The following is a 17,760-nucleotide window of genomic DNA, read 5'->3' as shown; positions in this document are numbered from 1 at the left end:
ATCGCAGTCTATCTGTTTATCGATAATACTTCACACTCCTAGTATTGGTATATACTGCAGGTATGAAGCGGTACAACTACTATAAGTCATAATTTCGTTTTGTGTATTAAGTAAATATACTTAATTACCTGTTCTAAGGGTAATAAACAATGGTAAAAATGGGACAAGCCAAGCTGTAAACAAACATAAAGGAATACGGCTCACATGGTTAAGGCATAACATACTCTAAAAAGAGACATACAGGTTACAAAACAATAAAGATAGTAAGAAGTCTCATAAAAAAAACATCACGCTGCAACATTACTATTGATGCACGATGTATGTTTGTTTACGTCTTACTATAAAAAACTATGAAAGGTTTGCCTGTTTGTTAGTGATGTAAAGTATTACACAGCTTAAACGCTAGCATCACCGCAGTCACACATATATTATGATTAAAGGTATTCTTTCATGACGAAACTCGATTGCTTATTCCGAATAATGTGCAACGGCTTATCACATTTTACACAGGAAATAAATTATAGTGATGGAATCCTATTCAAAATACTCTAAAGTGTGAGATATGAATTGGTTCATCTGAATTCAACGTACTTGTTCGTGTCAATATAGAATTATATTCGTATATGAAACATGTGCTAATGTAAACACCGTTATACATTGCTATCCTATTTCAGAGGCTGTCACGTTAAACCTGAACTACACACCCATCCCAGCCCTGGAGAATTCCCCTGTGACACTAACATGCTCCTACACAGGACTACAGACCGATGAGACCATAATACGTGTCAGCTGGGAGGTTAAGGCTTTAAATGAAGCTGTGGAAATAAAAGGAAGGATTCTCATGCCAGCTTGTACTGCTATTGGTGTTATTGATACGAGTCTTTACAGGTTTTCTTGTGGATTGGGTTATTTCACATGGACATTTCTCAACGTCAGTAGGAATAGTGATCAGCATATGTGGCGGAATACAATTGCTACAACATTGAATGGATACGAAACCAACACAACACTTAATGTTCAAGGTAATTATGTAACAAAAGCGCCCTTAATGTAATATTTAGATGTATCATTAATTTTTAGCAGCTATCTGTCTATATTATTGACAAAGTTCCAATTACTATTCGATGACAAATATAATTAAATACACATAAACACAAGGGTTAAGTGGTTTCTATTGATACAGATTCTCTTGGCTAAGACTGTTTTATTTGCGGATGTTTAACTGGAAATATCAGGATTCATTTGGTGTTCAAAATTGAACAACGCAATGCATGCTACACTAATAGTATGCTAGGATAAAATAATTCATCTTTAGGAGAATGCGTGATATTATAGATGATTGTTTTCATATGCTTAAACTTTTATTTTTATAATGTGAACACACAGCTTAAACTGATCAGTGAATCTTGGTAAGACTGTTTTGGCTACAGTTGTCAATCTAAAATAATAAAGACACTTTTGCTGTTAAAAATGAGGCAACAGAATGCAATGTAAGCTACATTGGTGTGCACAGATACATATGTTAACTGTTATGTTATCATACAAAGGTGTCACACGTTGAGAGTGATAATGATATAAATATCAAACAACGTTAACACTGAGTCTCAGATATAACTGCTACATCAAACTATTGCACAGCTTCTCAAGATGTCAATATGGTTTGAATCACTAAGCCAAAGGGATTAACTGGATTAAATCGAAAAATTTAACCGCTTCACGATCGCATCCCTTAATATCATTATCAATTGGATAGCTGTTTGATCGTAACTAGAGAGTTTAAAAAAAATACGCAAAGATAAAATTGAGAGCAATTGCTTAAGGCAGAAAATAGTTGATAAAATATGAATTGAGGATTTTATTAGTAAGACAGACAATAAATGAGCCGACCTTTTTAGGCGTATCCTTTCAAATGATCACATTACAGACTGTTCCATGTCCTCATTAGAATATCGACCTAAGTATTTAGCATTAAAGTTTCGGATCACATTAATTTTTTCACAGTAGTTAAAAATCGCAATAAGATTCCGCTAAAGTTATGTCTCATATATTAAAAAAATAATGTTACCCAACAATTAAAAGTATTTTAACAGAGCCATTGGTCATCCCGCAAACTCTCGATTTCATTTACATGCAATTGCATTTTATTTATTTTTCTAATAAAGATGCCCAATTATGGTTTGAAAGACAAAATGTTACATCCTTGTTAAAATAAAAACGATTCACTGTTTTCCTTCCTATCCCAGTCATGTTTAAATACCTTAAACAATGACATGAATGTTTATAAATTTATTGAATATGATGTTACATTGTGTGGTATATGCAGACTCTCAGCCAAACGAAGCTCGGCCGATACCTACATGTAAGCGTGTATACAAAAAACACTACTTTCTTTCCAAACTGCAACCACTTTGAGCCTGTAACATGACGTAAATGTGAACGAGCCAGTTCTTTGCGGTTTATAAACAATATTGAGCGCGTGCATGCCGGACACCAAATGTTATCGTAGCGTGACGAAACTGCGATCGGTTGTTCTCTTTGTCCTGGCCTCTGCCGTTTCCGTAAAAAGAATATTCACTTGAAAGAATGAAGCCACCGATGCAAAATGTTGTCCCCAAGTAACTATTTTAAAGTATGCTTATTAACAAGGAATATTGAAAACTTTGGGTAAAATAAAACAATTATAATTCTATATGTTTTTGGAGATAAACACTTTGTATCTAATTTGTCATTTAAGATATTCATACGCAAGAAACGAAGGCCCCTTTTTAATTTATGTTATTCGGGAGGCAAAGTTGTCACTTCAAAGTTTGGAATACCCTTCGGACATTATTTGCCATGCATTCTTCCTGACAACCGATTTAATTTCGACCATTGCCGACAAAAAGCAGAGCTATTCACGCATAAGGTACTGTATGAGTATTGTGTTACCCACACAGTATGTTTGACAGTGGAGATGGTCTTAAAATTGATGATTGAAAATGATGACGTTCTCATTTTGTTTTTGCATGACTATGACTGAGTCTGTAACTGAGTGAGTGACATATTTAATAATTGTGACCTATAAGATGATTTGTTTTTGTTTTTGAATGATGGCCACCATCAGACTGAGTAAAAGATTGTGACGGGGAGGTTGCGGGAGGAGTGTCCTCTCTCGCCAAGAAACACCTTGTCTTGTGCCGGAGATTGTAACTAACATGATTGGCGGTGTAGAGAATGCTGGCTTAAGAATTGACCGCTCAGTGTCGGTTGGTTAGGACACCGTGCTGATTTTCTGGCGGTCATGGGTTCGAGCCCGATACCGGGCTTACTTTTTCTACCAGGTTTACTTTAACGGGGAGTGTTTCTTCCCTTACCGATCAACACCGTGTTTATGTGACAGATTGTTACTAAAAGGTTAAAGGGGAGTGTGCAGGAGTGGTCTTCCCTTCTGTAAAGCAAAATCATGGCTTAGTGCAAGTTTTTGATTGAAACATGGATGCTGCTGGTGCGGTCCAACATTTGATAAGGTCCAAAAGGATTGACTAGAAGGTGTGCTTTGACCCGTCCACCACCCGCTAATTGAAAGGTTGAAACTTAAAGATAGACGGTAAGGTTGTGGCAGGGCTGTGTCTGTGTGGAAAATTGTAACTCAAAGAATAGACGGGAAGAGTGTCCCCTCGTGCTATTCAACAATGTGCGTATGTGAAAATTGTAACTCAAAATATGGACATGGGAAGGTCTGTGGGGCAATACTATGGCTGAGTGAGCGATTGTGACTGTAATTATTGATGGGACAGGTGAGTGGCGACAGCATGGCTGTTTGAGAAAGTGTGCTATACAGAAATGAACGAGAACCAGTCCTGTCAACTAGCAGCATGGCTGATTACAAGATTGAATCTAAAACGACGGTATCAATTATTTGAGCCAGAAGACTCTTCTGCCAATTGTTTTGTATAAAATTGAGGTGCACCATCACAGTTACGTCACCCACACACCTTTTTATTATGAGTGTACATTATAAACGTGCGTAAAAGCGCTCTTGAAAAATATCGTTCGTTCAATTTGTTATACCTCCCTCTTCCCCTACAAAATAGCTGAATTTCATCTAAACCTGGCAAAATAGTTTTTGGTAGCCTCTTAAACAAGTTCTGTTTGGAATACCCGGATTATAGTATAACATAATCACTGTCATATAATTTTAGTATCTATAGGTTAAAGTTTATGATTCACAGTTTAATAAAATGGAGAGATCATACATGTATATGATTAATCAAAAGAGCGAGGTTATATAAGCGACATCTCGAATTATAATGTTCGATCAATTTGTTATACCCGAACTAAAACCGACCTATAGTTTGAGTGTTGAAGCTCTGATAAATAGATCATTATAAGATAACTGTGACAATACACCAATAACCGAGATAAAGTGCACAAAATACTAACAGCGAATACTAACAGCTTTGATAGTAACGTGTAGCTGGTTTGCCTGCTTAAGTAAAACAGTCGAGGTATTGTGAAAGCCTTGGTGTCGTTATCATCGGCGTTGTTGTGCAACACTTTACACCATAGCATTAACTTTCTACGTATTCCAAAAAACAAAATGCTCTGGCCTAAATACTTGTAGAGTTATGCTCATTTTCAACTTTAAAATAACTAACTTACACTCATTTGCAAGTTTTTTGAACGGTAAAAATAAGGTATGTTTAAATGTTACTCCCTTAGTTCCAAAGGGGAAGCTAAACTGATTACTAAGAGTTTATCTTTTCAAGTGTTTAAAATAGTCAGCATGAATTTCAGAAAAGTCAGTGGATCTTGCGTCTGTCATTTTGAAATGAAGAAGAAATTTTCGATGCAGGTCATTAAAACACCAATTGAAGTATTTTGAGTAAGATGAATGAAAATAAATTCCATGCAGTGTGCATAGTATCCAGGTAATAATTCATTTTTTACAAGTTAAATATATATTCGTTTACTGGAGCAAGAGCGTCTGCTGGAATATTAATGTTCGTTCAAAATGTAATACCCAAACTAGTCGCCTTTTTCTAATCTAAATCAGGCTTGACAATAATACGTTATTGACTGAGTTATAGTTTCAGCACCTTAAGCACTTTATTTATAATAATATTAATAATCACAATAATATTAATAATCATAATAATAAGAATAGTAATAATAATAATAGTAATAATAATAATAGTAATAATAATAATTGTTAGTGAGACTTTTTATGCGAGCGTGGAATTCCAATGCGGGTGACATAACTGTGTTGTACTCTGTTGGAAAGGACACGTTTATATTCAGCAGTGTATTTGATTGAATAGAGATGTTATTAAACGCACAGAAGTAATAGAAAGATGACGCCCTTTCTTCGGGTTACTTTTCGGTTATAAAGTTAATGAAAAGACGAAAACATAAAGAACACTCCCAAACATGATGCAATTAGTTTCCTAGAACTATATGCACGTTTAACATCTATGCTATATGCTGTTTACGGGTAAATAAAAACATAACATATTGTTTGTATTAAGCATTACTCTTTTTGCATTGGTCAGAAAATAGATCACTCCTCAAGAAAATAAATTATAATATGATGTAATCTAACCGGATATGATGTCACTTTAAAAAAAACAGCATTCGTTACAAGTATAGTGCTTATGTTATGATTCTTACTGAATATCATCTTTGTATGCGTTCTACTTTTAGAAAACAACCTTCATTTTCAGCCAACGAAATGACAGATCATTAATTATCTTAACAATGAAGAATTTCCACTTTCGCTGGTGTTTTATGGCCAGCCTATTGCATTCATCCGATACACACTCCCTGTGTCAGATTTACATTGACTATATGTCAGCCATTTAGGTTGTATTCTTAGTCAGTTCGATTACCTGAAATAGAATCTGTATGACTATAAGAAAGGCTCGTTCGCTACGTTATCCCTGCGCATTCATATTTTTATTCTGTTCAGTGCTTATAAACACCATTTGAAAAATGAGTATTATTCATGTCATTTCAAATATTTGAGAAAAGGGTATTCTTAACGTCATTCAAAATATTTAAGAAGTGGGTATTCTTAACATCATTTAAAGGCTTTAATGTTATTTTTCAGAAGCACTGAATGCATGTTGATACTGTTTTCGGTTCAAAATATTCATCTTCAATACACAGCTTTTTCAGGTATTCACACAATGTACACGAATTGCTGGATGCCCTACTTATGGAGGTTAAAAACACCTTCAACCACGTTGAAGATTTATTATGGAAATATTTCTAAGAAGTTTACAATTTGTGCATCAAAGAGTATCACTCACAAATTTGGTTTCAACAATCAGTTTGTCAAACTTTGATCGCAAATGTTCATATTTTATTTGAAAAATTGATGTTTTATGCATTTTTCTTGAACCGTTAGTAACGCTTTTAGCCAAAAAACATTATTTTTGAAATGAAATATGAAAATCTGCTATCTGATCTTTTGCCAGAAGTCTTATATCACTAGTTTACAGATATGTACGCAAAAAAATGGCTCATTCCAAAACAAAAAATAAAAAAGTCAAAACGGTAAATCTGTGAGAGTGCAGCTTTAAGTATGGTAACATCCTTATGCTCTTTTTATGATACATTCACTACAATAATCATGTCTTTTAAAGGTATGTTTCAAAAGATGTATAACAGGTTAACCGATAGTTGTTTCAATAAGCGCACTTGTATTTTCAGTGTCGTGTGATAGGGAGTTTGGGGATTTATATGTCTTTTTTGTCTTATATATCTTTATAAAAATTCAATAGCAAAGAGGTTACCCGTGCCGCTGTGAAACCGAAAGTAAGGTGTTTTTATTGAATTTTACATATATGTTTGACAAATTATTGCAATTTGTATAAATATGATATATAAATGAATACATGATATATGGTGTGTACATAATCAAACCAGTGGTTCATTTAAGCCCGCAGAACATGCAGAGGCGGTGGGCGAGGTAAGACATACCGATATTGTGTAGCTTATTGTGGAGTTGCAGTAATTGAAAAATGGGCACATTACAAAAATACATAGCTATAACATTCAAGTGTTCCGTGGCATACTTCTTTTGCACATGTCATACCTTCTTTCATCAGTAGAATGAACATTAACTGGATTGTTGTCCATCGCCGATTTGTTTTCAGCAGAGAATGACCGGTGCATGTGCAAAAAGGGTACCGTTTCAGTAGATTTCGCAGAGGGTACCGATATGGATACGCACCGTGATCTAAGGAGTATTTTTATTAACTCATCCTTCTTTCTCCCTTTGACTATTTTACTTCAACCATGTTAAACATATTCAGGTTAAGGTAAATGTGCTCGGAATTATAATAACAGTTTTTACATGTTTGAACAGTTGTATTCGTATATTGAAGTGAAGCATCTTAAAATTTCATTGATGAAAAAATATCCACAATTGTGTTAGAAGACATTGTTTGTTTAGGGTAATTATATATTGCGATGTCTATAAATAGAAAATGATATTAAAACTAGTTTCGGATTAATAACTACTAAAACGTTCAACGTATATAATAATTGAATACAAAATATGTGACTAGTAATACACCAGGTGTTACACCTTGTTCTACCCGTTTTCCGATAAGCCCTGCCACTTACCATGATGTCCCATCCGGTACTTATATGCCTCATTACAGTTATAGAAATTAGCATGCAAATTAGTTATCAGACTTATTAAATTAAGTGTGGTATTTTTCGTTTGCACTTAACGGATCATTTCTTCCATAATTCATGTTTTTGAGTAAGGAAAAACACGTTTTAAATAAATGTTTAATTAATCAGTAAAGTTGAAGAACATGTAAAACAAACAAAACATAACATGTTTTGTGAAGTAAGTAATACTTATTTCATCTTTTAAAAGATGTATATATTCCTTTGCTCCTTCTTTCGTTCGTCCTTGCTTCTGTGCGTGCGTTTATGATTAAAATTTCATAAATAACTTATGCATTCAGTACAAAAGATTTTTCGGACAATCATTTTACGCTGATAAACTTTTTGACAGAATTGCATATTCAAGTTGGTTTGTCTTTATTAGGACATGCCTAGAAGAGAAAAGGATATTGATTCAACATAATATATTTTGAAATGTCACATTACGGAATTAGTTTGCATAGAACATACATCTTTAATTTCCACATTTCATAGGAATTCTAAATTTATTAAAATGAAAATACAAATGTGAAGAATATATCCACGACTAATCGGAATTATTTATAAATGAGTCCCATTGTTTTTGTTTGCTATCGTTCGATTTGTTTTACAGAAGTAAGATTGTGCTCAACGTTATCTTCAGTACTTTTCAGTGTTCCTATGAAATTTCTTCAAAGGTCGTTATCCATTTTGACAAACTGAGTTTTTGTCGAAGTTTTTATTGGTCTGTCTTTGTGACACGTACACTCAAACGTATCCTACATCTGAAACATAATTCATTTTAAGTACACCCGCTAGGCTCATTACAGTTGCAAATCTGCATGATTCGACTGCCGGTGTAAAGAAGTTTTTGAACCCCATTGTCATAGTATTACGACTCCTCTACATGAAGTAATATGATACATGGGAGCCATTTATGTATGGGGTTCATGGGTTATTCGGAACGGTTCATTTTACTTTATGTAGAGAGGTTTTAATATTATAACCCTGGAGTCAATATATCAACCGTGGGTCACTTCTTTTAAAATGAGGTCTGGGGGATCGTGATTGTATGTGGGCCAAAGAACTTCCCTACATCGGCCTATACCATATTATACATTTGTTTATATGAGTCGACCCCGTTATTGGATCAGGGACCTTCTTAAGTCAAGTCAGATAATGTGTATTGATACACAACTGAAATATCCTTTCAAAAATTCATGTTACACATGTGTATTAATCATAGCTATCGATCCGTTATAAGTATTTGTGATGTCATACCACTATCTGGTGATGCTAAAACTTGAAACAAAGCGGTATGTCTGTACAGAAGGTACACTAAACATGTATACATTTCAGTTCCTATCACAGCTGTAAGCATGACAGCACCTACTGATTCCACAGTGACCATAAACGCCGGTGATTCTGAGACGTTCAAATGTAGGACGTCAGGTGGACTTCCCCAGGCTACAATCAAATGGTTCAAGGTGACAGGGGACACGTGTTCTCAATCTGGAACAGAGCTCACGTCTTCAGTTTCCAGCCCTTCTGTCAGTGTTGTCGATGGATTGAAGCAAGTAGAAAGTACCTTGATATTTACTGCTACGAGAACACAGAATGGGCTGGGGATATGTTGCACTGCCAGTAATGTTGCCGGGATGCAGCGTGTGTCCAGGACCAAACCACTGGATGTTAGATGTAAGTTATATATCCAAAGAATGGTAAACTATATCATTTTATGTAACTGATCATTTTTTTTTTCAAAATTGTCTTTTAATATAACTTTCTGAACTCATATTAAAAGCCAACGTATACCGTAAAAAGTTTTTTGTAAAACTTAATCGATCCGATCGTATCGGTTAAAAAAGTTGAATGCCTTTCAAATGGTATGCGCATGAATCATTTATGTTTATTTCACCATCTGGCGTTAATTGCATTCTAAACAAGGGTAGTTAATTTTATTTGAAGTTTTACTAAACTCATTGAAAGGCATCGGATATTTTTTTTTAAATAAACTACTAAAAACGGCAGAAGAAGTCCAAATGTACAAATCCTGCAGTGAGAAAGTGCATAACAGAACTTTGGCAATAGCTTGTAAGAGTAACATATAAACAGAAAACATCCATTGGCTTACGAATTATAACCATTATAACATTAACATGTTTTTTTTGTGTATATATATATATTTAATTTTAAATGGCTCTACAATAGTTTAGGCCCGGCCACTTTATTTATATATCTTTTTTTCATGGCGGTAAAGTCTAGAAAAAGAGAGAAATTCACCGTAACCACACAAGTTGTAGATCTTTTGAGTCCTTAACAATACATTAATAACATAACGTGATAATATAAATCAACCAATCACGTAGTTTTTTATATAAATATTTTATCCGACATTATATGAGACTCTATCATTGTTATATCGTCATTTTTCTTTAATCATGTAATCCGTACTGGAACTGGGTTTTAGCAACTTTTTCTGCTTCAAACCTTACGTGCTTCTTGTAAGAACCCAACGTTAGAAAAGCCTTCAAAACTCAAAAACACGGAATTATTAGGTAATTTATAAAACTTTATATATTTATGATTTGTATTGAATTAAAATATATTTATTGATTATTCTTTAGAACAAATTGGCATGCGGCTTAATTTAGAGCACTTTTTTCTCATTTTGTAGTATATTTGCAATGCAATTATAAAATACTAAGCGTATTTACGGTCAAATTACTCCACACACTTATGGTAATATAAAAAAAAATATATTGAGATAAGTAAGTTTTGTATCATCATTTTTTTCATCTTATGAATCATTAAGGAAATTAAATCATAAGCATGGCTGTGCTTCAATATTGTGAGCAAAATTGTGCATTTTCTGATATCAATACGCCAAAACGTTTGCTCATACGTGGTATATACGGATATACTGAACATAACCCTTCCAATTGCACAAACTGTTCGAATGAAATTTGAGTTCGTTTCAAGAAGTGTATCACTTTAAAGTATGCATTTCTTACATTAACAATGTTTAATGGTTGCCATGGCAACAAACATTTACAATCCTTGAACGTTTTGTTTTCTGTTCTGTTCGGTTGTGTTTTCAGTAAATGTAAATTTTTAAATATGATTCTTAAATGTTACAAATGATTTATTTCAATATTATTTCACACAGTATGAGTTTGGTTGCTTCTTTAAAATAAAACTTCTAAACATGAAATAGAAATAACATAACGGACTACCAGTAATTCGAATAAAATCAGTTCTCTCAAATTTCTGCTTTCAGTTTCAGGACATGTTTATGGCTTTTAATATTTGAAAATTATATGCATTAAGTGTAATAAAGTTCTTAGATTACGTGTATATTCCTAAATATTTACTCAAACACATCCCTTAAGAACTGTTTAATACTACTTGATGATTTTAATTCAACCAATTGTATTTTTTTGAAATGGCCTAGTTTGAAATAAATGATAACCATAGCTAATTTAATTAGTCATTTTAATTCTATCTCCATCTTACATAATATGTATTTATAAAACGTGTTTATGTCAAAAGCATATAATACAAAGCTTATTACTTTTTGAAGGTCATTTTTTTAATAAAACATCATTTTCCCCAACCTTCGTTTCTTATCCATCTTAGAAAATTACAAACGAGCGTTGTTTATAGTTAACACTTTAACTGTTATCATATACATTTGTATTCACAAACATAAAACGTAAGCCATTATAACAAGAAATATGTATAAAAGTAAGTCACTATTTGAACTCTTAGAAGACTATTGATGATAAATGGTCATAATCTTATATTTATGTCAAGTTCGATTAGCTTCATCTACAAAATAAGGCAAAGGTTCAATACTATGCCACATTCTATTGATATTTCAACCGATTAATCATGACACTTAATGCTCCATGTGATCTTGGTCAAATTAGGTAAATATTCGCCTAATCCTTTTACCGACACCCGTTAACTACACAAAACACACCAGGACTACTAAAATACACCCAAGACTATCCATTGGCTACACTTAAACATCATGGGCCTATAAAAGGACAAGGCACAAATACTGCAAAACACATAGAATCTACAGAAGGACACGTCAGAGCTACCCGGGTTTTGATCAAGGAATAAAGTTCTTATTCTTTTTTATTTTTTTCAAATTTATTATTTCACTTTTGTCATTTCACTGATAAAACTCCATATAACATCTAAAAGCATGAATTTGTAATATTTTTTATAGCAAATCTAGTTTTTGTACTTCCTATTTAGAACAAGTGTGATTCAAGATTGAACTAAATATTAACTATTTATCTGCGTAAAGAATTCATAATAACTTAACCCTATTTAATTTATGAAAAGATTCCTTTGTGTATATACGAATGTACACGGATCAGTCGTTAAATATTTAAAACGTTTACGGAATCCGTAGAACAATAGTACTCTCTAACCTATTTCAATCTTCAGACGGCAATACACACACACTCATCGGTTTAAAAGTGAAAATAAAGAACAATATTCTAACCCGTGTGTGTGGCAACGATTGCAATGATCATCTATTATTTTAATGGCAATCTTTCGACATAAGGTAAAATGGACTTTGATCGACAGTAATAAAAATGATAGAAAGCTAATACCGAACATGTTGATATCTTTAAAATGGCGTTAAATATTGTTTACAACTATCCACGACCATGGTTTTTGCATTTTGAATATTAAATTTGACGTAACATACATGACGTCATAACAAAAGTATCAGGGCCATTTACAATATACGTGGACTATTAGTTTTGCGTTCGCAAATTGTTAGATCAATACGAAGGCTGTAAATATAAGGCATGTACTGATTTAGTACACGGAATTTCATCAAAGTCCGATGAGTACTTATATCGCTGCTGTAAGATAACATATACACATGTACATACCACGACACACAGTAATATCATCACAGACCGTCCCTGACGTCACACGACACAAAGTGTATCAACTCTTTTCAAAATATACGTCGCTACAATCAATACAACGCCTGTGTTGTCGCTATCATTCGTCAAATAATTCCCTGTTCCACTCCGGCTTTAATTTAGCAACAATAGCTCTTGTTGCATACTTCAGCTCGTCCATGGTATCAAATAGGCGTCCGCGCAACATAGCTCCATTGGAGCTAAATCTGGGATGTAAGGTGCATGCTCCGCTCTCAGTCCAAAGATGACCGGCTCGAGGGTAGAAGATTCTGCACGGTGGGCTGGGGATTTGTCATGATGAAGCAGAAAATCACCGATGTCTGTCCCTGGACGCTTTTCTATAATGCGGAGCAAGTGACGCCGTATAACCTAAAAGTGAAATATGAAACAAGAAAATAATAAAGCGTATTTCCGAAATCACAAATTTATTTTCATTATCTAAATGAAGATGATTTAAATATAATTACTTCAGTTTAGTCACATTTTATCGATAGCTGATGTGAAAAAACACTATAACGTTTTAATGACATTCCGCATTCACCGTCTGTCCTACGCGCACTGCGTGCACGATGAGCATCCCGCAGATATCCCTAAAGAATATGCACATGTTCTTTCGGAATGCATTCCGGACCACTGCTTTCAGCAGAGGCGGCGATGATTTCCTTCTCCAATCCGATGATTGTTGTTTGGTTTCTGGATCAAAATGGTACAGCCAAGTCTCGTCCGTGGTTACGATCCTGTTGATGAAGTTGCGCCTTAGAAATGACATTGGCAGAGGTACACTCTATTCCTTTTCTTCTTCAGACAATAACCGTGGTAACCATCTTGCTGGAAGTCTTTGCATATTCAGATTGTCAGTCAAAATAATATGTACAGTACCAACCTTAACACCTACTTGTTTTAATGTTTCCACAACGTTTTGTCGTAACTCTGTCATTTTCAATGGCGTAACTGACGTTGCTTATTAAGTTTTCCGTAATCTTCGTTTTACTTCCGCGTTCGCTGGCGTAACGTCGATTAGCGCATATAAGAATTTTCATGACGTTAACATGCTTTTGTCGAAAAATAGAGCTCTCTGAAAAATGCCAATTTTTGACTAAAGACATATTGGTGGCCAGGGCCGTACTTCCCGATTGGGGGACCTTATATAAAAAAATATTAAACATATTTCTACAGAAGAATAAAGTTGTCACCCTAACACGGAATATGTATTGATTGACAGAACATAACTGAAAACAAACATTTAATTATACAGTTTTAAATGTTAGAACAATTGGACTTTTTTGAAAATTCACAATGAATGCAGTCAAAAAAGGTCTAGACAGCATTCGTGATTGTTATTGAACAATGATTAAAGAAAGTGTCATATCTCGTCAAAACAATTTCTTTATATAAAAAAAAATTGTTAAGAAATAAAAACACTTTGTAGAATTCCTTATTTTGCAAATTTATTTTAACGAGTATTCCATTCAATATTAGTATGCCCGAAAAATAATTAAATTCTGGAATTAATGTCTGGAAACCAGTGATATTAGACTGCTGAAAAAACATAGGATCGAAAATTTCATATTTATGTTCGAAAATTAATGTTTTTACGACTAAAACTGTTAACAAGTTTTAGGGCATAAACAATCATTTTATGAACGTAAACATGAAAACTGGGGATCTGATCCTTTGTCAGCAGTCTTATATGACTGGTTTCAATAGATTTATCCAAACATTGGTTTTATCCAGCACACAAAATAAAACAACACTTATCAAAACGATCAATCTGTGAGAGTGCAGCTTTAAACCCAAAAAACACCATGTTTGTCGTCAATAAAAACCAAGATATCCTCAAACACTTGTAATTCATTATTGCGCAGTATTAAAGGGGCTGTACTCCGTATGATGAAAAATCGAAAATAAAAGAAAATTGTCGAAAACTGACATAAACTTTGTATCGATGTGTACTGTGCATTGAAACTTATTAACTGAAGTACCACATAGTTTACAAATAATTTATTTTTCGCAGTTTTTTCCATTAAAAAAGATTACTAGGTATGGCTACCTAGTAGAATATATTCCTTATGCGTGATTTGCTAGTCGATATTATTACGTGATATTACCAAGATAGGTATATAGCTGAAATATGCCACCCAGGTTGAGTTAGCCGTCGTAGCACAGTGGATACGACAGTGGACTGCAATTTTGGCGACCCCGGTTCGAACCCTGTCTCCGACTCGATTTTTTTTTACATTTGGGATTTTTTTTTACATTTGGGATTTTTTTTACGATTAGGATATCAAAGAGAAAACTTTTTATTAAATAACTGTTCTGAGATTCGTTACAGAAAAATACTTTTTTTGGTGCCAATCTTGTGTACAGTCCCTTAAACGTCATAGCAAAAGTTCATGTACTTTGTTACTATCAATGGGAAAGCTAAGCAACTTAAAAAACTTGCAGAACACCATGGTAAGGTGTATCGCACATAAACGTTGTGTATTCAATACAAAATCAATGTCACATTTGGAGCTTAGTAGAGCTATGTTATTATAACTTGTTTCACGATCGTTGTAAAATAAATTAGTTTAAACTATAGAGGCGTGCCAAATTTTGCCAAGCCTTGCAAAGGTCGTGACGATCACTAAATTGATATAATATGGCTCAACTGTGTGGCCATTGCTTCTCTCCTTGACTCGGGGCAACGATCAGTACTCTATACTGCAAGTTGGTGGTACTTATCACATCGCGAACATATACTAATCATTGTCTGCATATGTATTTTGGAACCTTGCATAATCTTTATTGATCGGGAAGGACCACAACTATTCAAACAATAAACATGTGTCGTCCTAGCACGATTGTTACTTAATCTGTAGTATTTCTACAGCAATCGTATACACATTGGTTGTCGACAGCAGGAGATTTTGGCTTATTCTTTGTAACTTAATTCTATGAATAATAACGTTCGAACGAAGTTGGCTTTCTTGTGAAAATAAATACCTATACTTATTTATTTTTAATCAATTTGAAACTTGTCACAGTCAAGGTCGAAAGTCAATTAAATCTTAAAGGTACCAGAGTTATGACTCTTTTACCTACTCAACGGTTAGTTGTTTCTATTTGTTGTATGAGTATTATAATTGTATGTTTCATTTAGTCACATTTCTGCCTATTTTATTTGAGAGCTGTAACATGGACTTTATTTAGCTTGTGAATGTTTTTCTACCAACAGGAGGCACATCGAGCCGCAAAAATCCGCACATAAGTTTTATTGTTAGTATTTGGTTTATCTACATACAAATTTTTATCCTGTCACCTGCATACAAATTGGTCCAATCACAAGGTGCCGTGTAAACTTTAGTTTATTAGGATAGTAGACCACGTGATGTTTATCTACAGTCAGGTGGTCATGTGACCGCGAAAACGAACTTCTTTTATATATTCTGCAATGTCAGAAGAAAAGCAGAACTGCCGTTCCAGTATCTTATCAAAGGACCACTAACAGCCGACCTCAGCAATCACTCGCCCATAAAGTCCCATCATTATGCAAAATAATGACACTGGCAAAACAATCGACCTGAAATCTTCATGAGATGTGAAAATCTTACCCCACCCGCAAATGCTGGAAACTGTGAAACAGCATTCAACGATACTCGTCGATAGTTTATTCCATTTCTGTGGTGAATGACAAAATCTCACTTACAACAGAAATGAATGATCTCTTTGCCGGTGCAGTTATGATCATTCAACACTATCAACATCATTTAAATCCATTTAATATGTTGCGATTGTTTGTAAACACTCGTGATCTTGAATTTTGACCTGTGTAGTGTACTCTGACTTGCGGAATAATTGTTACATCATCAGATAATGTTCAGAGACTGATCCATGCTTATGCACGTTTAAAAGTATTTTTATGTTTTGAATTGATATTGACGTATTAATGCAATGACTTTGAATATAAACGTACTAAAAAGGTTGAACAGTTTTACGAACTATTTTGGGGGCGATTTAAACATGGATACCGAGTGTGATGACGTCAACAGGGAAAAACAGTTGTCCCCCTTACTTTTAAAGATTCTTATTAATTTTAAGGTTTTATAGTGTTTAATTAAACAAAGTAACAGGATAAATAGAATACTAGGTTAGTGCCGTGGATGGAGAAAGTTTATCTGGCTCGGCTGCGGATTTTATCGGGTTCGCCTTCGGCTCACCCGATAAATTCCTCCGCCTTGCCAGATAAACTTCCTCCATCCACGGCACTAACCTAGTATTCTCTATACGATTGATGAACGGTACCATTTAACAGTATGAACAGTATGCAACGAATTCCTGTAATACACTCGTTGGTACGAGTTTTGGTAATAAAACCAAAACGCCGAGTGTTCTGTAATTTATACCAGTTCGATCGCACGGTATCAAGACATATTAGAGTTTATGTTGCATATTTTAGGATAGGGCACTTTTAAGTATAAAACACGTCACTCGTACGCAAATTGTTACTAAGTTAGCAATGCGATTAGTTGTTTATTTTTTATAGCAAATATGTCACCTCAATAGGTAGGACACCGATTGCTTTGTAATCAAAGGACACGTTAGTAGCGGAACATACAATATTATATAAAGCAGCATGGAAAGTCTCAGCTTTATACGTGTTGGCGGTACAAGTACTGTCAACTCTGTTTTTATAACCAAATACTTTAGTGATAATTTAATGATAATCATACTGGTTTCCGATGCACCCTCCGACCCTCCAGTTATCGCAGTATATGTCTATATGGCAGTACCTACAGTATGATAAGACAGAAAGTCTAACATGCATCAGTACAGGCGGTAATCCACTGACGAACGTAAGCTGGAGCTGCTTTAGCAATCAAATACCTTATCGACAATATACAACCAATGTCACTATAGATTAGCGCGCGAAATACCGTCGGTTTCATGATGCATAAGAAATTAATTATATTAATAAGTCACGTGAGTTTCTATCTTAAAAGCTTTATCAATATAAGGATCACTCAAAAAAAATATAGTAGCTGTTTTTGGAAGTTCTTACTTTAGTATGTGTTTAATTTCCAGAAATAATAAATTTGTGATATGTATACTTAATAAAGTGTAAACACAAGACTAAGGATCTGTCGACTTCTAAAATGCAGGTAAAAATGCAATCAAAAGT

The 17,760-nt window shown here is 34.2% G+C and overlaps 1 protein-coding gene across 1 annotated transcript in view; it reads left to right on the top strand.

The window, feature by feature from the left end:
- Window positions 1-12,865, top strand: part of LOC128235777 (uncharacterized) — a 42,819-nt gene extending 29,954 nt beyond the window's left edge. The window contains exons 4-6 of the mRNA XM_052950574.1: window positions 675-1,022; window positions 9,001-9,339; window positions 12,751-12,865. Of these exons, the coding sequence (XP_052806534.1) occupies window positions 675-1,022; window positions 9,001-9,339; window positions 12,751-12,788 (725 nt within the window). The 3' untranslated portion in view covers window positions 12,789-12,865. The remainder of the gene's footprint in view (window positions 1-674; window positions 1,023-9,000; window positions 9,340-12,750) is intronic.
- Window positions 12,866-17,760: the final 4,895 nt, after the last annotated feature.

The sequence above is a fragment of the Mya arenaria genome, chromosome 5, assembly GCF_026914265.1.
Source record: "Mya arenaria isolate MELC-2E11 chromosome 5, ASM2691426v1".
In the NCBI taxonomy this organism is placed as follows: Eukaryota; Metazoa; Mollusca; class Bivalvia; order Myida; family Myidae; genus Mya; species Mya arenaria.
Note: the sequence above shows the minus strand (reverse complement) of the source record. Positions and strands in the feature narration are given on the sequence as shown.